This window comes from Polypterus senegalus, chromosome 10, assembly GCF_016835505.1.
Source record: "Polypterus senegalus isolate Bchr_013 chromosome 10, ASM1683550v1, whole genome shotgun sequence".
Lineage (NCBI taxonomy): Eukaryota > Metazoa > Chordata > Cladistia > Polypteriformes > Polypteridae > Polypterus > Polypterus senegalus.
The window spans coordinates 154,648,463-154,673,293 of NC_053163.1; the positions used below are offsets into that span (position 1 = coordinate 154,648,463).

General features: G+C 41.9%; 1 protein-coding gene across 1 annotated transcript in view; it reads right to left on the reverse strand.

Moving 5' to 3' along the window:
- The window catches only part of ptprsa (protein tyrosine phosphatase receptor type Sa), a 536,941-nt gene that overhangs the window by 275,132 nt on the left and 236,978 nt on the right, over positions 1–24,831 (reverse strand). The window contains 1 exon segment of the mRNA XM_039767107.1: positions 4,575–4,583. Within this exon segment, the coding sequence (XP_039623041.1) occupies positions 4,575–4,583 (9 nt within the window).

A 24,831-nucleotide genomic window follows, 5' to 3' on the forward strand; every position in this document is an offset into this window, starting at 1 on the left:
CTTCACTTGCGATGGTCACTTCGTAATCTTGCTTAGAAACACTTGCTTGTAAACAGTTCCATCAGACAGATGTTAGCTTCTTTCATAAATCACTTTGGATAGAAGCATCTACAGGGTCGTCCAGATCTAATTATGCAGATCTAGATCGTCTGGATGACTTTGATTTATGCTGGGACGATTCCAGTTCGGTGCAAAGACGATTCTTCATGTCATCAGTTTGCACAGTTTTCGATGTCTGGGATTTTTCGGGTGATTTCCTATGTAATAAACTTAATAAGTTATAGCGTAATTAAAATTGCTTAATTAGATCTGGACCACCCTGTACTAAACAGATGCAAATGAAATCCACTGTGATCCAAGGTCGTGTAACAATAAAAATGTGAAAACTTCCAAAGGGGGTGAATAGTTTTTGTCGTCCAGTGAGCTTAATTAATGGAAGTAATTACTAAGGAAAAGATTGAGCCTCATCACTCATCTCTAACAGGGACCCATTTCATAACGGAATGTGGCCAGTCATCCTGGCTTCATGACGAACACAACCCTCGACAAAGACCAGTGACGTCGCTTCCCCACCAGTCACCTCATAGCCCCCATCTCTTAAGAACAGGAAAGAAAACAAGAAGTCGGTCTCAATCTTTCAACAAGTATAAACCAGTCTGCCTTAGCAAGTCGTCAAGCGTTAGGACGCAAATCACATGGGCGTGCCATGTGACTGGTAACACATCTCCTAACAACTTACAGGAAGATAGCAACTGAAAATCATGGAGTGAGATGCCACTTATAAAAAAGTTATTACTATCTTATTTATTTAGTTTTCAGATTTGTTCGACAAGAGACCTATAAAAGTCTTTGAGACATTAAGCTCTTGATTGGTCGGTTTTCTCTCGCCGTTTATTGGGATTCCCCCAAAGAATTCAACAACCAACAAAACAGGCAAGTTTCCAAGAAGTGGGCAAAGCACACAAAGTCATTGATTACTTCATTGATTTATTTAAAACAGGATATCTGAAGGACGTGTTAATTGGTTAGGGTTTAAAGCAGAAGTAGTTGGTTTAGGAGCTAGTTTTAGAGTTAGGGACTAAGTTAAAAGGTGGAGTTCTAGTTAAGGTCAGGTTAGGTTTTGGTTAAAGGTTGATGAAGCGGGTTGGTTAGCTCAGAGGAACTGGGCCTACTGGTAATGGTAATTAGCACTGGGAGAAGGAACATGAACTATTGTCTTCGAGAAGGAGGTGGAAAAAAAAAGGGAAAGATGAACAAATGGGCTACAGCTATTTCATGACACCATTCTAATTCTGCGCTTTCCCAAATGAACAGTTTTACATTGGGTCCTATTTAGTGGATTTTTATTTATTTATTTATTGACGGTCGAGTCGGGGTATCTGAGGCTGCTGTTTATACAGAACGTCCCTGGTGACCTCCGTGTCACACTCTGTCTCTCTCACAACTCTCCTATAAATCACTTCAAGTGTAGCACAGAATGTTACGTCAAAAATCATGTTGGGACCGACCGAACTCCTAGAGTGTCTCCACCGGGCAGTGAATCTAGAAACATTTGGCCCTGTGACTGAAAAGCTGAAGGGTCAGTTTGTTTACAAGTTGACAATGAACGGCGATTTTGTGAAACTTTCCGCAGAGTCAGACACGTGCGAATGGGGAGCAATCACAAGGCTATAACAATACCGTTAACACCATCCCAGAGTGTGAGAATTCCGTCTTTTACCTCCAGGACAGACCAGCCGTCAGAATACTGACTTCACTTTCTCCACCATCTCACCAGATGTCCCACCTCTTCCTCCATGGTCTGAATATAAAGATCAACAGTGCCAGAAGTCGACCATCGTTTGTCGACTCTACGTCCAAGAGTGCGCTAGAGCTGTTTGATAGCTAATATTACAATTTTGTGTGGTCACGACAACCCATATGGTCATGGACTATCTTTGTTATGCAAGATTATTTTCTTACTTTTTTTTCGTCATTATATGAGGCATACCCACGTGCTGCCCAAAACCTTCCTGTGTTTCTTGTTTAGCTGCAAATGTTCTAGTGTATGTCACTGGAGAAGGCATGGCACGGAGGGCCGGAAGATGAACGAGTGATGAGATGTACCGGGAAGAGACGTGGCAAAGGGTCGCAACCAGGAAGACCGAAAAAAAACCCCAAACAAAACCTAACCTAACCTCCACGTTGATGAGCAGAAAATCATTCTTTAGCTGAGGAAAATGTCAGTGGAAAATGCAGCAGGTACTCTTAATTATATCCACAAACTTGTGTGATTCTGAAATCCAAGTTTTGACCTTTATACCCTAGGACTCGCAACGTCACACATATTGAGACCCCCCCCCACGTCATCTCCTGGCAACCGCATGGCAACCTCTATGCTATGTCTGTAAATCATAGAGACGCCTTCAATAATACAAAATGCCATTGGGGGAAAATGATAAATCATTTTTACAACTTCAATTAACATTATTGGAGAAAAACAAAACTCAATAATTGCATTCTGTGACCTAAAAATACACAAAGAGAACAACAAGCTCAGAGAGGACGCTGGCAGGTTTTCTACGTGACATGACTGCTGCCCTCAGTGTTCTCGGTGTCACATGTCTTACTTTGGGGGGGGGGCAAAGGAAGGAAAACTCGTGGGATGTTAAATGGAATTCAGCATTTCAACTCTCCTTCATTTTTTTGTCGAGGCCATTTGGTTTACAGAGCCCCAGGCATACCGGGCAATAACAACAGAACATTTCTTACACTTGCTATGTATTACAATCGTTACTTCTGTCGTTTTTGAGTTATTATTATGTGGATTTTCTAGAATGTTTGTAATTATGTTCTGTTCCTTTAAAGGTCCAGCCATTTCTTGTGCTTGGTGGGTGGAGCCCCAGGAGGCGGGGCCACCCTGACAAGACCACTCATCAGCCCTTCCTCTGGCTATTTAGCCAGAGCAGAAAAGTTTCAGGATTAGGAGATCATTCAGTTTGTGAAGGAGTTTGCGTGTATTGCTATTTTCTTTGGATTTTCTGGTTTTCTTCTTTCCCTGGTTTTCTCTTCTGGATTGTGGATTTGGACAATCGAGTGTAATGGATGGCAGAATGAACAACCTTCCCATACCTATGTGGCCAACTGGCATGAAAAGAGGCAGGAGGTTCCCTACCTATACAGGGATCTGGGCATAGGATGATATCTGAAGAGTGGGTATGTGCTGCCATCCCAGCAGGATCAGATGGAGCAACGTTACCTGGTCTCGGGGACAACTTGAAGGAAAGACAGGGGGAGCTGGATTGTTTAGGCTACATGCTCCCCAAACTGATAGGTGACTGCTATCCTGGAGTCAGGTACCCCAGTGGACTACAACTTCCAGCATGCCCTGTTGGGGTCCCAGGGGGTGCTACGAGGAACTGTGCTCCCTGGTTTTTGGGACTTCTGACTGACTTGGAATTACTTTCATCGGGCTATGCAAGTACTCCCGGGTCCAGGATAAAAGGAGCCACTTAACTTCATGCCGGTGATAGGGCAGGGTGGAAGTGGACAAAGCTCATCTGGGAGGAGTGGAGGAGAAGAAGCAAAAGAGAAAGAGAGAGAAAAAGAGCGTGGGTTTGTGTTGGTGAGTATTGAAGAGGCCTTTTGTAAGGTAATTGATAATAATAAACCTTACATTTGAACCTTAGACTTGTGTTTGTGTGGTGGTAAACTCCTGTAAAATAATGCAAAGCCCTGTACTACAAATTTCTGAAATGGAAAAACATAAATGAGGGCTATTGGTGTTATTTTCAAATAGAATTGATGTTTCTAGACCGTCCATCCGCAATGTGAGCGTGGAAGAACATCACAGCGTGTAGCAACCCGTCTGCCCAAGGCCACCACTTTCAATGCTAATGACAACTGTCATTTAATCAGATTGAAACCTCTTAAACTGCCAGCTTTTCCTTTTTTTTTTTTCATTTCATGGAGCAGTTTAATGTCCAACAAGGGATAACTGCTTTGTAGTAACGAACAAATTGAACAATAAATACGAGCTGAAAACCACAAAATCACGCTTAAGTTAAGATTGAGCCAATTTAGCATACCCCGAGTATGAAAATTTGTGTGAAATGAATTGCAGGATTTATGGACCTTGGCTTTATTTCCTCTCATTCATGATCAACTGTATACTGCAAATCCATCACCCTTCGCCAGACCGTCACGAGAGAGTAAAAATAAGCAATAAAAACTAAAAAAAAAACGAATGTGAAACTTCAGCATTTGTGTGTTCGAAGGGGCGCTCGGTCGGTCGGTCGGTCGGTCAACTGGAAAAAGTGCAATGGGAAGACTTTCCAAAGCCCTCAGTATGGAGAACACTCTGGTGTTGGTTCAGTTTCGTTCTTTGACATGTTGAGGGTGGGACGGGTGTGGAGAGCCCGGGGATCATTAGTTCAGCTTGCGGAGGTATCAAGGGAAGGTGGAGCGACGGCAGTGGCTTCATCTCAGAAGTTAGTGAGAGACAGGCGCAGCATGCACTTTAAAGAAAGCTGTTAAAATGGCATCAGTTTTGGAGGAGGGAAAGAGAAGAGACCTGTTGGGAAGGATGCACTTACCAAAGGCTTCTGAAATAAAAAGAGAAAACACAAAAAAAAACAAAAAGGAAAAACAAAACATCACATTTGGAAAGACTTAAAGAGGAAGATGAGGTGGAAAACTGATCCTACTTGAAAAGAGGGCTGGCACCCAGATAACATTTGACAGTGGGGTTCACAGGAGACACAGGTCACTGACTGAAACCGTAGAAATTGGGGGGTGTGAGTGCTGCAAGATTAAGGATGAACTTTATTTCAGATTTCTATAATTCTAACATTAGAAGCGTGTGGCCTAGTTCCACCACATTCCACCCGTTTTGTTCTTTTATTTTTCTCATTGTACGCACATACACACAGCATACATCAAGATGCATGCAAAGCCACTGTTGGTTTGTATTGCGTCCTTAGTATTGATATGCAGGTGGCAGTTACGCTTGTGTTGGCTTTTTGAAGAAAAAAAAAAAGACAAGGCTTTGCTTTGATAATAACGTGTACATAGTACAATAAAATTTCTATTTGCACGCTTGACCAAAATGCATCACAATGCCACTGTCCTTGTCTGGCAGCCCAAAAATCGTTCTGTATCAAGTCAAGTGGCTTTATTGTCATAGTAGTGCTGGGCGGTACACCGGTTCATACAGAAAACCGTTTTATCCTTCTCGTTACAATATGGATTTTTCTTATACCGCAACACCGGTTTAAATAGCCTAAACAATATTCGGAATGTGGCGCAGCGGGAAACTGTTTAAGGGGGGGACCTTTTTCACTGCTACACCGCTAAACAGGCATGCAACAGAGTACATGCGTCAGTGGAGGTACTGAGCGGTGAAAATGGACAGAGAACATTACAAAACCGAAGCTGTAGCAGACGATAAAGTTGAACATGATAACAACAGAAGAACTTTTGCTGAAAAAAGGAGCCGTGTCTGTTGTCTGAAGATACTTTGGTTCTAAAAGGTCGGATCTGGACCAAACCATTATTTACTGCAAATGCTATCGAGCTAAAGTTGTCCCTGGAGGCGGCAACACGAACAATTTGCTGCACCACCTTAGCCGCAAACATGCTTTGGTGTACCATGAATGTAAGGAACTAAGATTGGCCCCCTCCACGTCCTCTGGTAAAACTGAAAAATCGAGAGGACACTCGAGTCAGACGTCACTTGTAGACTGGAGGTATTGCCTACGACATTAAAAGCAAGCCGTGGATCGAGATAACCAACGGCATTACAATCCATACAGCTAACGTGTCGGTGGACAGAGATTGTTAACATTAACAGAAAGTGGAGTTGGTTTACAAAAAATCTTCGTTATTTATTCCTTTTCTAAGACATATTCAGTGCAATACGACTTTCGACAAGCATCTCTGGATATTTTACTAAATGCCTCTTTGGATGGTTGAAAATATGTCGTCAAAATTACAGTTTAAGTTGTTTGCAAAATTTGTTCAATAAAAAGGTGCTACATTTTGACTGCAACTTTCATGCAATGGGATTCCTTCTCTTCATTAGTGCCACCCCCTTGAAAATGATCACTTTATGGGGCCATGCAAACCTGTATTAATACTTGTGTGCACATTAAAATGCTTTTTTTGCATAATGGACAATTCTAATGACAGTGGAGTAAGTTATTCTTAGCCACTACAGTAACTGCAGTGGAAAATGTGGTTAACATCCATTCATGCATGGGAAAAAAATACCGTCGAATACCGTGAAACCGGGATAATTTAGAAAAATACCGTGATATAGAATTTTGGTCATACCGCCCAGCACTATGTCATACCATCCATGCACTGTATTGTAGCATACAGTGGGACAAAATAACGTTAGCTAGGATGGCAGTGCTACCTATACATAAACACAGGAGAAGGGCAAGACAGGTAAAGGACTAAAGTGTACTAAAGTCGATAAATAAATAAAAATATAGGAGACGGAAGAAGGTAATGAGGAGTGAAACAGCCAAGTCTCACTTTGCAAACTGAAGCTAAAATTCATTTTGCGCCCGATTTCACAATCGCCAAACTCAGTAAAAGGATTATTTTTGTGAGGAATCTGTTAAGATTTTAGAGAGTTGGACAGAAATGAACATTACTCCCTAAGGGTTACGCAATACTGGGCATCTGTTTTTGGACCCGTAACTTTCTCACAAAAGGATTCAGATGAAATTAATTTGCAGAACAATGTAATTGGAAATCCAACTTGGCTAAAGACGTCGCGATTCTGTGTACTTTAATTTTTTCTGAGTGCCCAATCAGCTTCTGTTATTATCATTTTTAATTATTGATAAAAATAATTGATAGATAGATAGATAGATAGATAGATAGATAGATAGATAGATAGATAGATAGATAGATAGATAGATAGATACTGTGCCATTTCTGTCACATATAATTATTATGATTTTTTTTCTATGGGTACCACTATGTTGAGTTTCTGTTGTTACCGTAGAGTGTTGGCTTTTCTCCCTGGAAATGCCATAATGAACACAATTGCCACCATGAAATAAAGAGAGGCAGCCAGCCAACCTGTGTGCGCTTAGGAGGCAGCTTAAGGGCTCTGGTGATGGTGGGTATCCACCAAACCTGGGGTTGGCACTGTGCATTAATGCCTTTGGTCTTCCTCCCTATGCAGAATTGAAGATTGGCAGCCTTTCCACCACGGACATCACTTTCGTTGTCCTCCCTCCTAGACCTGCCCCTTCCTACCCAAATCCCATGTGAACGGTCAGGTTGGCCATGTTTGAGTTGGTTCTACTCTGGACTCCCGTCTGAAAAGACGTTATTCCTATCACTGTAAAAATATCCTTTCTTTTTAATATAGAGGGTCACGGACAAGCCCCATACCTTTTTTTGTATCTATTTCTTGTCTTAAGTGGCACACCAACATGGCAAGACTGTGGCCATCCTTATAAAATAATCTTTTATGTGTATATATTTAGTTCTTGTGCTTTAGTTTTTCCCCGGTTTCCTATTCTTGGCTTGTAAAAACCAGAAAAAACGACTTCAAAATTAACCTGGAGAAAAGACACAGTCAAAAGGTGCAAAAGAACTGAAAACCGGAAGTTCAGTCTCATCGCTACCAAAGCCAATTAGTGAGTCAAAACTCAAAGTCAAAAATACTTGTGCTGAAACTGATGTACTGACCTCTTGAAATGGCCCTAAGTTTTGAGAGTTACTTCAAAAATAACTTTCACTCCCAAAAACTTTGTCTTGGTTGAGTCGGGCCTCCTTGATATCGACATCTGCAGAAGATGCCAGCTGATCCAGCACCTTGAGCTCAGGGTCGCTAAATCGAAGGAGGACGTGGCTGGCCAAGAACAGCCGGAAACTTGTTAAGGGTACAAGTGACCAAGTAGGACTTTTGAGACCTTCAAAGTTTGACTTGATTTTATTTCGGAAGAATTAAGTGGATAGGACTGGCGAGCTTTGTTGGACTGAATGGCCTGTTCTCGTCCAGATTGTTCTAATGTTCTAAAACAATACATATAATATCATAACAGGATGGCAGACCAACCTGTTAATAGTGTCACAGCTCCTCCTGCCAAGCTAGGGCCATATTTCAACATTGTGCCATCCTCCGAGCCCATCATAGCTATCCCATCGGTGCCGCGCCATTAGCATGCAATATCGACTCAGATAGAAATGACACTCTTTAGGGTGATTATCTTTTTTTTGACATTTTCATCTATTTGTTTCATATAAAAGTAAGCCTCTAGCCTTTGAAAGGCAGCGCTTCAAAATGAAGCTCAGTAACTGGAGGGCCAAATCTTCCCGAAATGAAAAGTGCATGGGGGAGTGAATGGAAAATATAATTTCTACGGTTTACGACATGTCAAGCTCCGTGTCTCCTGGACAGACCGAATGTACGGTTTGTTTCTTGTTGAACATGACCTAATTGTAGAGCAGCTGTCCAATCATAAATTGAAATCAATAACATAAGCCGGATGGATGACGGTACTCGGTGTCGATAAAGAGCTGCTGGACACGTCGTAATAACATTTGAAAACTGAGGAGTTCTTATAAAAAAAGAAAAGAAAATGAAACAAGGAAACAAACAAGCAAAGTGTTTCACTCTTTAGAGGTGACAGCGGGACACAAAGGTCAGACATAACAGCCGTGGGTCCAGCCCCCTTAACTGAACAGCTGCTAAACTCAAAAATACCAGAAGGTCAAAGTGTTCCCCTTTTGCCGAGTCGCTTAAGCAGACAAACACAACACCTGAAAGCCAACACTCTCAGCATTGTCTATCCTTAAAATGATGGTTATGCTAATCGCACATCCTCTCCGTCAGGTTCATGATGGCAAAGGAACACTCCTGGGGATAAATAGATTAGCATCAGACAAAGCAGCAGGGTGCATTCAGAGACACTGGGGTGGGGTGGGGGAGACGTTCAAAACAAAATAAAACTAACAAAACTGCAATGGCTTCATTTTGACCCCCTGGTATTAAGGTGCGTGTAAATTTTACTTTATTATTATATTCTATTATTAGAAAAACTATATTTAATTTGTGGAAGATGCTGTTAAGAGTTTTAGTAGACATATAGGTTTCAAGAATTAGACTAGAAGCAGGACTAAAAGTAAAAATTGCAAAAACAAACAAGTGTATATAGCTAAACAAAACATAACCAAAGTGGAAAAAATAATGACGAGAAAGACAACAAATATGAAAAACATAAACCTAAGGAAGGAAAAATATATGCAGTATAAAATTATGAAGAAAGAAAAAGATAGGAACGTCGAGACAAGGACACAAGACAGCACAGAGAGGCTCCTCCAAACTCTCAAATACAAACCGTCAAGAAGAAGAGAAGGGTGAATGGCTACCTGAGGAGAACCTAGACAGAATACAGTTGGATTACAAGACCATAAACCCACCAGATGAGATCAGTGCTTGGCTAAGGCGCTATATTGAAATGTACTATGGTCCTGTTCCCCACCACTACTCCAGATCAGTACATAGGTAAGGCGCCAGACTGAGTTTCTAATCTGACCCTAATCCAGGTCAGTACTTGGGTACAGCGCTATACTCAGCTGAACTATGGTCTTATTCCGCACACAAATCCAAATCAATGTTTAAGTAAGATGATAGATTGAGCTGCACTCCGGTCATATCCCTCCTAACAAACCACCCAATCCAGGTTAGTGCTCAGGTAATGCGCTAGACCAAGGTTTACTGTGTCAACACTAATCCAGGTCAGTGCTTGGGTACAGCGCTATACTGAGCTTCAGCATGGTCCTGTCTCCCACCACCAATCCACATCAGTGCTCACATGAGGCGCTAGACTTTGCTGCATTCAAGTCCTGACCCACACTACCAGTCGAGATCAGTGCATGGGTAAGGCGCTAGACTGAGCTTCACTATGGTTCTGACCCCCAACAACAATCCAGATCAGTGCTTGGGTAAGGCATTAGATTGAGCTGCACTATGGTTCTGCCCCCAGCCCTAAAGCGCTAGACTAAGCTTCACTATGGTCCTGTTTCCTACCACCAATCCTGATCATTCCTCAGATAAGGTGCTAGATTATGCTGCACTAAAAGTCCTGATACACACCACTACTCCAGATCAGTGCATGGGTAAGGCGCTAGACTAAGCTTCACTATGGTCCTGTCCCCCAACAACAATCCAGATCAGTGCTTGGGTAAGGCATTAGATTGAGCTGCACTATGGTTCTGCCCCCAGCCCTAATCCAGGTCAGTACTTGGGTACTGCGCTATACTGAGCTTCAGCATGGTCCTGTCTCCCACCACCAATCCACATCAGTGCTCGCATGAGGCGCTAGATTTTGCTGCATTCAAGTCCTGACCCACACTACCAGTCGAGATCAGTGCATGAGTAAGGTGTTAGACTGAGCTGCATCCTATTCCTGCTGCTTCCAGGATGAGCCCTGCGTCTCATATTTGTCAGCCAACAAGCATTGTGAATAAATCACTGCATGTCATATGACCAGTTTTGTGTTTTATGCCTTATTTGTCCATCTGGTGATGAGTGTGTCTCTCTGCTGTGAACTACATGAATAAGTATATAGCACCATTTAATAGAATGCGTTGTAGTTGTGTAACTGTAGCCTACAAACAGTTATCTAACATGAGTCTATGAATGTTTATGTAATTACAGTTTTATAAAGCACCTATCACATCTATTTAAATATTTACAGTACCTATTACTTGGTTTATTATTGTCTCACTAGGGGGCTTTGCCCCCTGCTCGATTCGCTCGCCAACCCCGGCCTGTGCTATGCACCAGCCACTTCATGTCTCTGTGGATTTCACTTTCACCAAACAACACATCTTATAATTCTCGTGAATAGGACTCTTCATTGGGATGTAACGCTACTTTTCGCTGATGGCAACACGAATTAGATGATCAACAAGTCTCAGACTACTAAGTTTAAATCCAAACAATAAATTTGATCTCTTTTCACTGTCCTGTTATTTCATCGAGTAATAATTTCCGTTTGTTAGCGCTAATGCGATCTTTACTATCATTTTTTTGAGACTTTTGAATTTTCTTAACTTCCATTATCTCTAACCTGCTCTGCACGTGTATCACACCAACGTTTCTGAATTCTTTACGACGCTCTACTTTGTCATCGACTCTTTATCTTTTATTTCTGGCCCCGGGCCTGGTTAAATCCCTGGGCACAAAGACTCGTCTAGTGGGACGTGAAAGTATCTCTCTGAAAAAGTCATGTCTCGTCCCAGGCTAAAAAGTCTTGTCTCATCCCAGGGTTTTTTTTTTTTTTTAATTATAATAGAGAGATATCATTCTTTTATAGTGCCTTTTACATCTGTCTGTAGCCTACAAATATCAAATGTTTATCTGTTGGTTGTGAATATATGAGGGTAAATCAACAAATTAAATGCAATTTAAAAACAATGCTGTCACACACCTAAAACACGGGGCAACTTACCAGCTTTGAGCAGGTAAAACAAAGGGAAAGGTTTGGGACATTAAACACAATCAATAACAGCCCCTGTGTTGTTACCCCTAGTGCCGAGAGAACACCAACGTCACTTACGCCCTGCAGACAGAAGCTTCGCCCCTTTCACTCAATCTGCTATATAAGTCAAGAAGCAAAAAGAAGTCAGCATTCATTTTAGACCCTAATCCCAAACGCACATCATTTGAAGGACCAATGCTCCATTCATTCTGTCTATCCGTCTATCTACTGTCACATATGCCAATACTGATGCTCTATGTGAGAAAGGTCAAAGCAGACTATACTTTCTAAGAAGGTTGGCATCCTTCAACATCTGCAGTAAGATGCTGCAGATGTTCTACCAGACGGTTGTGGCGAGTGCCCTCTTCTATGCGGTGGCGTGCTGGGGAGGCAGCATAAAGATTAAAGACGCCTCACGCCTGGACAAACTTGTTAAGAAGGCAGGCTCCATTGTAGGATTAAAGTTGGACAGTTTAACATCTGTGGAAGAGCGACGGGCACTAAGCAAACTCCTGTTAATCATGAAGAATCCACTGCATCCACTTAACAGTGTCATCTCCAGGCAGAGGAGTAGCTTCAGTGACAGACTTTTGTCACCGTCCTGCTCCACTGACAGACTGAGGAGATCGTTCTTCCCCCACACTATGCGACTCTTCAATTCCACCTGGGGGAGTAAATGCGAACATTAATTTTATTTTATTTTAATTTTTTTTCATTTTTATTACTATTTAATTTAATATTGTTTCTTTGTATCAGTATACTGCTGCTGGATTATGTGAATTTCCCGTTGGGATTAATAAAGTATCTATCTATATATCTATCTATTTCTCTGATCCTGCCAACTACGCTATCTATCTATCTATCTATTATATAGTGCCTTTCACATTATCTATCTATCTATCTATCTATCTATCTATCTATCTATCTATCTATCTATCTATCTATATGCATGTTAAGGGAGTGTGTTGGTGGCTCAGTGCCTGGCAACACAACGAGGACATGTTATGTAAATGGGATTGTACTACCCGCTCTTCCTCTTCCAGCTCGAGAGTGGAGGAAGAGTCCTAAAAAGACCCATGAGGTCACCTCTCTGGAAGCCCCACCCCTTTCACCTTCAGGCTTAAATAAACACCATGAGAGCTGGAGGTCAGTGTTAGTTCAGAGTAAATAACTCACAGAAGTGCCACATACATGACCGACTCACAGCCAATGTTTTTGATTGACTTGTACTTTGCCTTTTACCACATACTTTCGTTATTAGCCTGGTCGCTAATAAAACAGGGATCCCAGGGAGAGCCCAACACTTTACACTGGTTTTATCCCATTTCTCCTACACTATCTATCTAGTTCTTAGAAGGAGGAGGTTAGTAGCATGCACTTATTAGAGCGCGTTGCTGCACCCACAACATGGCAAACCACCTGGATTGAGATCCGAGTGCAGTCACGCAATGGGTGACACCTCAGCACCGCACTGAACAGTGTGAGGTTTTTTTTTTTTTTATACAGTGACTGGAGTGCCAATCCTGCCACCAACCTCCAAGGTGGAGGACCTGCTTGCAGAGTGCAACAGTAATAAACTCGATGAATCAAGGCATTCACTTTATTTGTTTTAGGCAGAGAAATATGAGCTCAGTGTATACTCAAAAGAAATGTCAGACATTTTAGAATGCATGTGCTGCTTAGGATCTGTTATTATACATCATTAAAGAGCTACAACCTAGAAACGAGAAGGAGGGCTGATAAAAGTTAGTCAGTCAGGCAGTCATCATCCAACCCGCTATATCCTAACACAGGGTCACGGGGGTCTGCTGGAGCCAATCAAAACCAACACAGGGCACAAGGCAGGAAACAAATCCCGGGTAAGGGGCCAGCCCACCGCAGGGCACACACACACACACACCCACACACTAAGCACACGCTAGGGACAATTTAGAATCGCAAATCCACCTAACCTGCATGCCTTTGGACTGTGGGAGGAAACCCACGCAGACACGGGGAGAACCCAGCATGCGAGGCAGAAGTGCTACCACTGTGCCACCATGCCGCCCGCTTATAAAAGTTGTTTGTCTAATTGTGCTTCAAGTGATAACAGAAAAAAAAAGTTTAGCCTTTCAAATGTTTGAAATGTTGTACTGTCAAAATTTTCCTCATGTAAAGGAAAATTCAATTAATTAAACAGGGCTTCCACCTTGGCACCCCAACACCCTGACATGCTCTCTGATCTGTTCGTTACATTATTCGCATGACTGGTGCCTTTCATATTTAGTTAATTGCTTTTAACATCTATCTCTCTTAATTGTTTTATATTATCATTATATAGTGCCTTATATCTATCTATTACGTAGCATCCTTTACATCCATCTATCTGTCTATATTATATATACTATAAACTATACTGTATATAGCATATTATATATATTACGTACACCGTGCCTATATTTATCTATTATATAGTGCCTGATATTTCTTAGTATTATATAGTGCATTTCATAATTATCTATCTATCTATCTACAGGGTGGGCCAGATCTAATTATGCAGATCCAAATCATCTGGATGACTTTGATTTATGCGGGGACAATTCCAGTTCGGTATGAAGAAGATTCTTCATGTTGTCAGTTTGCACACTTCTTGATGGTCTGTGATTTTTTGGGTGATTTTCTATGTAATAAAATTAATAAGTTATAGCGTAATGAAAATTGAATTAGATCTGGACCACCCTATATCTATCTATCTATCTATCTATCTATCTATCTATCTATCTATCTATCTATCATATAGTGCCTTTCATATTCTATCTATCTATCTATCTATCTATCTATCATATAGTAGTGTGTATCTATCAATTGTCAGACATGCACACTTGAAGAGCATCTTCAGGGCACTGATGACATGAGAAAAATTGGAATGGTGAATGGCAACACTCAGTTCCTGATGCTATCTCCCTTTCTACTCATAGTGATGAAGCAGAACCTCCAGAAGAACAATGAAGTCACTTCCATTTTACTCTTGGTAGCCCCAAACCTTCTACCACACAGCGTATTTAAGAATCAAAGAGATGGGAAATCGACATTCACATTTGGTCCCATGTCTGATGAAGGCACTCCAACTCCAGAAGCTATATTTTCTTAGTTTATTTGGTTGTTGGCCATTTAACAGGGTACCACAGATCTTTTGTGTATAGTGTCTTTCACTTCTCCCTAAAAATCCACCAGTTACATAGTGCCTTATATTTCTGTGCATCTAGATTGTGCTTTTTGTCAGCTGCCTGTACCTCATAAATGTGTGTGTGTAATTATAGGCAAATTATATACAGTGCCGTTTGTATCTGTAGTAAATCATAAATATTGTAACTCAAATCTACTGATCTGTAGCCTTCCAATTTTCATTGAACTACTATTAGTTTATGATACAAATGTACCTAAAAATGTATTGTATATAGCACCTTTTATATATATATGTGTTGTGAACTTTGACCCGGACACAGACAGACGGACATCATGTTGTCACCCAACACACCGTTTATTGTACAACTATTATGTACAATAATTATGTGCACCACAAACCCCAGTGCCTCTTGCACCGATTCCCCAATTGTCCAGGCTCACAGTCCTTTGTGCCTTTCCTTCCTGGCCACCTCCAGTCCTCACTCCAGCTCTGTCCACTACCGCCCGACATCCACTGCTGACTGGAGGGAGGCGGCCCCATTTATAGGAACCCGGATGGGCTCCAGCTGCTTCCCGGCAATCAGTCCTAGCCACACCCCAGTGTGGCGGAAGTGCCGGCTGCGCACCCGGAAGCCGTCCGGGTGTCCCCTGTCGTCTTCCCCCCAGCACTTCCTGGTGTGACGGAAGTGCTGGGCTCCAGGGTTCCTCAGGCACTGGGGCGCCGCCTGGTGGTGGCCACGGGTCACTACAGGGTTGGGCTTCCAAGCCCTCTACCCGTGGCCCCCAAAATAACCAGGACGGACGCCCCCTCGCGGTCTGGAGGAGACACAAACCCTCGGCCGGGGACCACAATATATATGTATTGTATAACCAGTTCCATGTTATACTGTGTCTGGCCATTGAGGACTTGAATAACCCTGATATCCTGACTATTATGCACAGAAATCTTACTGAATACTGCAAACTTTCTTGTGCTAATAAAAAATGATCTTCTCAACTCATTTTTTTTCCCTTTTCAATAAAACAATTGCTCACAGCGCAGAGGGGTAATTAAGCCCACCACATTTATAATAAAACATGCAATCAAAGTGTTTTGCATTTTGTTTTTTTCTAAGCGAAGGTTTATTAAGGGATACAGCAAGACGGCCGCCTCCCCCACCACCCCCTACAGTAAAATAATTTCGATGTAAGCCCCACGCGATGTTCTCTAATGCGCGACAAGGTGGCACGAGCAGCTCAAATCAGTTTAATTGTTCTGCTGCCCACCCTGCCGCCACGGCCGCCACTGTGAACACGGATGCGGCTCATTCAGCCTGACAGGTATTTCTGAAAGGCGAGACGTGTTTTGTAAACGCTCTCCAAATTACATCTTTTTCCTTCCCGTCCAGGCGAACAAAGCAGGGCAGAGGCTGTTCAATGAGCCTTCTTTATGGCTACCCGAAAGCGTTCAAGTAGATGGTCGGACAATGGCAACAAAATGCAGTTCTTCAAAGGTTACAAAGGACGATTAATTTTATTTAATATGGAATGGCGACCCAATAAGAAGGCCAGAGATTTGTTGTTTTCTTTTTCTTTCATCCTAATCCTGTTAAAAACAGTTCTTGGCACAGTTGTGGGAGATCTCAGTCTGACCTCTTCGGTGCAGCAATGTATATCAGAACTAGAATGTCTTTTGTTGGTTATTTAACAAGTTGTAAGTTTAATCTTTTAAAAGCAAAAGAGCGTCCCGGTCACCAGCCTTGAGGAGATGCAGACGATGGCCAACGGCCCTCTGCTGTCGAAGTCATACTGATTTTAAAAATTCAGCCCAGACACTGCCCACTGGTTTAAAAATGTCATTAATTACCCTCTTAGCTAAAGGCATTGGAAGTCTTATACTTTGCTAAGCTTATTTAGACAATGAAGTCACTGAAATATCGAAAGCTAATGGTATCGAAAGCTTGGATTTGGGGTTCCTACGATGGCATTGTCACTTGTGCTGCATTCTGACTAATATCCAGTCCATTACATTAATAATAATAATGTTTTATTTATGTAGCGCCTTTCATACACTCAAGGACACTTTACAATTCAATAAACACATAGCAAAAAGACACCGGTGAGAAGCGGCAGCCAGATTGCACACAGCGTACTCTTATCCGGAACCGGAAGAGAACCGGAGAAAAAGCTTTGCATTTTATGGAAATCTGAAATCAATGCTCAAGGCTTATTTGAAGTAAACATGTCAGGGTGGCCTGGTGGTGTATGTGATTAACACTGCAGTCTAACTAACCAAGCACCCAGGGTTCAAATCCAACATCCAGCTGTTGTCTTTGTTGGAGTCCACGTGGGTTTTCAGCTGGCTACTCCGATTTCCTTTCTACATCTCCCACGACATGAAGGTTAAGCCAAGTTCAGGTCGAAGGGGAAGTCAACCTTAATAATCTTAGTTGCTGGGCCTCGTCAGCTTGAGGATGTCAGATTACACAAGTCCATGATGACTGTTTAGCCCACTCTCACAATTCCAAAGTATCACAAACTCACCACTTTCTGACAGCACAAATGCTATCTGCTTCAGCCGATTTCATTTTGATTTTCAGTTCTATTGTTGGTACCACAAAAACAAGCCACCAGACAGCCAAGCCTCTATTCTACGTTTGTGGTCCAAAATCCTTGCACTCCTTATTACTTAAAGCTTTATTTGATGCTTTGGTCTTTCTGGTGAGCGCTCATCGGTTGTCCGCTCTCACACACACAAGAGCCGCCCAATGAATTTAATTTGGTCAGGACGATTCACAGACTCGTCTGACCGAGTTACTGGAGTTGTCAAACTACAGGACCGCCTCCAACTTGGTAAGATAGCAGAAATGAAGTCTGAATGAAATGAATACGCTGAAAAGGTTGTGGAATGTGATGGGGACTGTTAGGCAACCTGGGTATACCAGGCTGGACCCTGTGTGCATGGTACCCTGGGACTGATTAGTACTGCACCTTAGCAGGGAAGTAGAGAGGGTTACAGGCCCCCTTATTTTGCAGCTTTTACCCAGGTGCTGCCTGATTTTCTCCAAGTAATACAATTTTCTTCCAAATCTCCAAAAAAAAAAAAGTTAAATGGCAACTATAAACTGGGGAGTGTGCATAAGTGAGCCTGGAGGAAGACTGGCATTGGTTCCTCTGTGTGTATTCAGTGCAGCCAGAATGGGATCTATCTATCTATCTATTATATAATGCTGTTATCTATCTATCTATCTATCTATTATATAATGCTGTTATCTATCTATCTATCTATCATATAATGCCATTATCTATCTATCTATCTATCTATCTATCTATCTATCTATTATATAGTGCCTTTCATATCTATCTATCTATCTATCTATCTATTATATAATGCCGTTATCTATCTATCTATCTATTAGTGCCTTTCATATCTACAGAATCTATCTATTAGTTTTATTTTTTGTTTTTTTTTTTCTTTATTTTGCCTTATACAATTTCTTGTATTAGGAATTACCCCTTGTGGTCAGAGTGCAGAGTCAGCCATTGTACAGCGTCCCTGGTTAAAGGCCTTGCTCAAGGGCCCAGCAGAGTAGGATCTCTTTTGACAGTGACAGGGATTCGAACTGGCAACTTTCGGGATACCAGCACAGATCCTTAGCCTCAGAGCCACCACTCCGCCCACCATATAGTGCCTTGCATATCTATCTATTTATTAGACCCTTTCATATCTATTATATAATGCCTTTCATATCTATCAGTTTTCACATTTCTCAATCTGTCTTTTATATAGCACCTTTTCATCTATTTATAGATCTATTATATAGTACAGGTCACATCTATCTACCAATTATATAGCATCAAGCGAAAATTCATGTCTATCTACCTATTATATAGCACCTTTCACATCTATCTATGGATGTAGCTCTTCCTAGAGCTGGCCACCCGACCAAACTGAGCAATCATGGTAAGAGAGATAACCAAAAACCAGATGGTCTCTCTGGCTAAGCTACAGGAAGCCTGTGTGGAGTTGGGAGAAACTTCCAGAAAGACAACGACCACTACCACTCCTATCTATCTATTATATAGTGCATTTCATATCTACTGTAGAGTACCTTTCATTTAATTTCCATCTGCCTACCTATATATCTTGTAGTGCCTTCCATATCTATTTTATAATCCCTTACATTTCATTTCTATCCATCTACTGCATGCCTTTTGTATCTATCTATTATGTAGGGCCTTTCATTTCATTTCTACTTATCTAACTATTGTATAGTGCCTTTCAAATCTACATATTTTACAGTTACTTGCATTTTGTTTCTATCTTTCTGTTATACTGTGTTTTACATATCTATTTGTTTTATGGTGTCATTCATATCTGTCATTTTATTTCTATTTACCTATGACAGACTGCCGTTCATATCTATTTGCTTCTGTAGAACCTTTCATTCCATTTTCTATCTATCGTATAGTGTCTTTTATAGCTATGTATTTTATAGTCCTTATCGTTTTGTTTCTATCGTACTATGCTTTTATTTCTATTTGTTACATTATGCCTATCACATCTATCTATTTTATAGTATTTTTCATTTTATTTCATTTCTCTCTCTCTCTGTTTTACATGTTAGTTGGACATGCTGGTAAGAAATATGGCCATGACCACTGGCATCACTTTGGTAGTGCGGACCACACAAGGTGACAACATCAAAGTAGATGGCACCCAATTGACGGTCTATAAAGTTTCTGTGCAGTGTTTGGGCTGAAATCTCCAAGGTGGACCCAACACAAAATCCAAAGCCTGGTGAAATGATCCAGTGTCCATGGACAATAATATCCAAGGGGGATCAACGACCTAAACCCCCGCCCCAAAATAAAAATATTAAAAGCGGGAATTACTAGGCTGCATTGAACATCTAGGCGCCAACGTGCTGTATTTTTCAAAGTATGCCTCACTCCCTGTTAAGGAGCTCCATTTAATAAGTCACCCAGGGGTCTGTGGCGGTCTAAATTCATCCATAGTTACCACACTGGGTGACACCAACCCTAGTTCTACTTCTATTTGTTTTCTGTGAAGTCGAGGGAAGCAAACCACAAGATGGCTCCTGGCACTCAAGCTCTCCAAGTATTCTGCCCACTCTCACTTGATCAGTTCGCAGCCATCTTCTCCTTATACCCCATGAACTGGTTAGCAAGGTTTGTACAGAAGGGGCCTAGCGGGTGGCCTCTGCCCCCCTGCCTGGCTGCTCTGCACTTTCTTTCCAGTGAGTCAGGTGGTCTTCCGGAGCTGCAGGTTGTGGTTGGGCTGCTTGCTTGCTTTTCTTTTCTTTTATTTGCTGCTTCTAACAATCGATGGTATCTTAGAATCCAATAAATCTTTTAGATAATGACTAGACAGTAAGCCAGGTTAGCCATATAATAAACACATCTGGGGAATGATATACAGTATGTATGCTTCATGCATGATATAAGGAAAAAAAGGAGATAAAATGCATATCGATTAGACACTAAGTCACGGAAAGTATAAGCATACACTACGTGCATGAGATAAAAATTAGAAATAAGTAAATAGCCACTCGTGAGAATAAAATTAAAAAAAATAGTGACAATGATAAGTGACAAGATATCAGATTACGATAAGATTGAAAGCAATGGGAATGATGAATCACATAACTGGAATTCTATTAATAAATGATGTGCACAAAACAAGATGGTGCCGGCGTCAGACAAGAAGTCTCTTTCTCAGGGGTGGGGGTTGACTTGTTTTGGACGTATTTTTGTAAAACTTGATTTATTTGTATGGAATATTATTTGATTTTAATAAAATCAATAAAATAAAAAAAAAAAAAGAAGAAGAAGCTGGACACACGTGTCTGTCTCGACATTTTACACCAAAGGCTGGGCAGGTGGGCGAGAACATCTCAATGAGGTGACCTTATAAAAACCAAAACCAAAAAGCTGCTGGTAACATTTGCAGATGCATACACTTCGGTGCTGATCCTCCTCTACTCCATATTTCTCGCCTTGGTGCCACCGACAGACTGCCAGGCTGTTACAGGGAGAGTGAACTGGCAGAAACTGGTGAGCTTGGAGGGGTTAATTCTCCTTACTGACTGCCCAGCATGCACTTATAATAATGGAGAAGGCCCAGGAGGAGGTGTAACAGTGTCCACTTCCTTCACTAACGTTTTTTTCTCCATTGCCAAATGGTCGTATTCGTAGGGCTGCAAACGATTTTTTTTTTTTGGGCTATTTTGGGGTTTTGCCACGAGGATTCCAAATCTGACATGTCTTTCAAAACTGAAGTTGAATAAGAAAAGGCTGTTTTTTTTTTTTATTGTCATATTTTTCTTTGTTGACGCAACGCCATTTGGAATTAGTCACCGGACCGCTTCCTGCCGGGCAGATGATGTCACCACAGCGAACATATCTAGACAGCGGCAATTGCACCGGGTGTTATGCCTCAGATAACCTTCAGTGTTAAGCTGATGTCACATTGCATGACTCCTAGTCAAAGGGTATGTCACACTTGCCAACTCATAGTTGATGATCTATGACCGACTGAAAATAACTGCGCATGTAAAATTGAGGCAAGGTCATGATACGCAGCTTTTCTGTTATACAGTGCTTTTTATTTCTGTTATATAATATCTTTCCTGTGGTGGGCTGGCGTCCTGCCCGGGGTTTGTTTCCTGCCTTGCGCCCTCTGCTGGCTGGAATTGGCTCCAGCGGACCCCCGTGACCCAGTAGTTAGGATATAGCAGGTTGGATAATGGATGGATGGATAGTATCTTTCATTTCAATTCTCTCTCTCTATCTTATATGTTGGTTGGACATACTGGTAAGACTTCCCCTCTCCTGTATGGCCACGACACTACTACTACCAGGACTACTGTACTATAGGAAGCTAATCAAGGACTTGTTAAATGGTGCGACTCAAACCACCTACACCTGAACCCCAGCAGAACCAAGGAGCTGGTGGTGGATTTTAGGAGGACCAGGCCCCTCATGGACCCCATGATCATCAGAGGTGACTGTGCAGAGGGTACAGACCTAGAAATACCTGGGAGTGCAGCTGAATGATAAATTGGACTGGACTGCCAATACTGATGCTCTGTGCAAGAGAGGACAGAGCTGACTATACTTCTTTAGAAGGTTGGCGTCCTTCAACATCTGCAATAAGATGCTGCAGATGTTCTATCAGACGGTTGTGGCGGCCCTCTTCTACGCGGTGGTGTGCTGGGGAGGCAGCATAAAGAAGAGGTACGCCTCACGCCTGGACAAACTGCTGAGGAAGGCAGGCTCTATTGTAGGCACGGAGCTGGACAGTTTGACATCTGTGGCAGAGCGACGGGCGCTGAGCAGACTCCTGTCAATCATGGAGAATCCACTGCATCCACTGAACAGGATCATCTCCAGACAGAGGAGCAGCTTCAGAGACAGACTGCTGTCACCGTCCTGCTCAACTGACACACTGAGGAGACCCCACACTATGCGACTCTTCAATTCCACCCGGGGGGTAAACGTTAACATTATACAAAGTTATTGTCTGTTATACCTGCATTGTTATCACTCTTTAATTTAATATTGTTTTTTATCAGTATGCTGCTGCTGGAGTATGGGAATTTCCCCTTGGGATTAATAAAGTATCTATCTATCTATCTATCTATCTATCTATCTATCTATCTATCTATCTATCTATCTATCTACCACTATGGTGGTGCAAACCGCACTACCAGATCCATCTTAACAGCATTATATACCCCCGGGCAAAGCAGTGCACTGGGGCCCCCTATCTACACAACCACTCAGCAAGTCACAACATACATAGATTAACATGGGACCCCTGGGCAACTGCCCAGCGTGCCCATGTGTTAAGACGGCCCTGCCAACTACATGAAACCCAAATGACAGTCTATAACATTTTGTTGCAGTGTTTCAAGCAGAATTCTCCAAGGGGGACCCAACTCAAAATCCCCCCCATGCCCCTGCCTGCTTAAGTGATTCCAGCAATTTTCGGTCATAGCCTTTACTTACAAGGGCGAGGAAGACTGTGCCAGTAGGTCGGCATGCAATCGCTGAATGTGGCAAGGGCAGTGATTCTCTGTTATATAAGCTGACACGGTCTGGTAATGAGATCGGCAACTGCAGTCGGCAAGTCTGACATGCCCCATGACTAAAAGTCACTTAATGCGAGATCAGCTTCATGTGCCGAACTTATGACCTTATTGAATCAAGAGCAGTCATTGGCGCGCTCCCAAGAAGCCAATCGTGTCAAGTGATATTGTGATAATAGGTCCGTGGCAAAGTGCGATTTTAATAAATAATTAGAAGTCTTGCAGTGTGAAGGCTCCAAGCAGGTGCAGGTGCTTGCCTGAGTGAGCACATGCTGTTCTGATGTTGACTGGGATGCTTGGCTGATCGCACATTAATGTGCAAATATGATTGGGTCAGCCTAAAGTGCTTCATTCACACCTTGGAGCAGGTGGAGGACAGTACCTGCACCCAATTTGGGGCTAAAAAGGGAGCCTGCCAGGCAAAGAAATGAAAAAAAGGAAGAAACGGAGATTAAGGGAGAAGAAAGATGCCAGGTGGTGCCCCCTGGGGGAAAGCAAGCATCAGGCCTGCACTTGACTGTGGGGATGAGGAAGGGTGTGCCCCAATTGAACTACACAGAGGGGAAGGAGCGACCCTGTCCTGCAGCGTCTCCCCCAGCTAGGTGCTGAAGGACTGGCCGATGGAGACATGAGTGGGGTATAGAGTGGAGTCCTACAGATGCCGGGGGAGTGGCAGAGGAAACTCGAACCCTGTAAGCGGGCATCTCCTCTTGCTGTAAAATCTTTATGGATGGGACAAGCTGAGGAGACAACAGATTTTACAAAAGAGCATTGGGGCTGGTGGCTATTTTAAAAAAGATACTGTATGGTTATTAACCTCATGTTTATTGAATCTATTTATTGATTTTAACCTTCAATTGGTACATCATTGTATGGATTATTAATTATTTGAAGATTTCTGCACTGCACTTTTCGACACTTTATTGTTTGTTTTAGTAAATACAGGCACAACGCATTTATGCAATTATTTATTTAAAGAGCTTCTAATGAAACCCAGATTTTCCTCTGGGGACAAATTTCTTTTGTTCGTTCTGTCTATCTATTATATAGTGCCTTTCACACTGATCTATCTGTCATATAGTGGCTTTATTTTCTATCTATCTATCTATCTATCTATCTATCTATCTATCTATCTATCTTTCGATTATATACTGCCTTTCACATTGATCTATCTGTCATATACTGACTTTATTTTCTATCTATTATATAGTGCCTTTCACATCAATCTAAGTTCTGGATGAGAATTCATTGGCTGTCAGCTCTCATGCACACTGAGCCCACCGGTATGACTGTTTGTTTGATTTTCGGGACATGTCGAGGACTCATTGGAGTGAGTCACTAGGTATGTCAGACTAGATGACTGTGATCACGGGAGCGTGCCGTAGACTGCCTCTGACTAACTAAGATTTCATAAACGAAGTGCTACAACTGAATATTGCTAGAAAATTTGTCTCATGTGACACGGCCTTTCATTAGCCCGTTTTTCAAGTAGCATTCAGATTGTGTTCTTCTTTTTTCCCTTTGATCCCTGATTATCTTCTTGCCCTTTGATTCTGCTATCCTGTCTATGTCTGATCTCTCAGCTTTGACCTTTTCTTGTACCTGACCACATCTTCATGTTGTGATTCATCTCCTTTGCTTTCAACACTCACAATAATCCTCAGAGACATATTGCATCTCATAACAATATCACTATTGTAATATTAATGGACTTCTGTTGTCAAGATCTGAATATGTAAATCAAATTAAAATTGCTCGGTGTGCTTAAACTCATTTATGTATTCACATATGCAGATGAAGGAGATGGAGGGCAAGTATGGGAGGTGCACATCTCACGCTTTCTTGAGTTATTGTGGTGAGCATGACAGAGTGAGATTATGTTATGTAGTGTTGTGGGTCTAACCATTATGTGAATTTCCCCTTGGGATTAATAAAGTATCTATCTATCTATCTATCTATCTATCTATCTATCTATCTATCTATCTATCTATCTATCTATCTGTCATTTATATAGTGCCTTTTACATCTATCTATCTATCTATCGATTTGTTATGTAGTGCCTTATCTATCTATCTATCTAT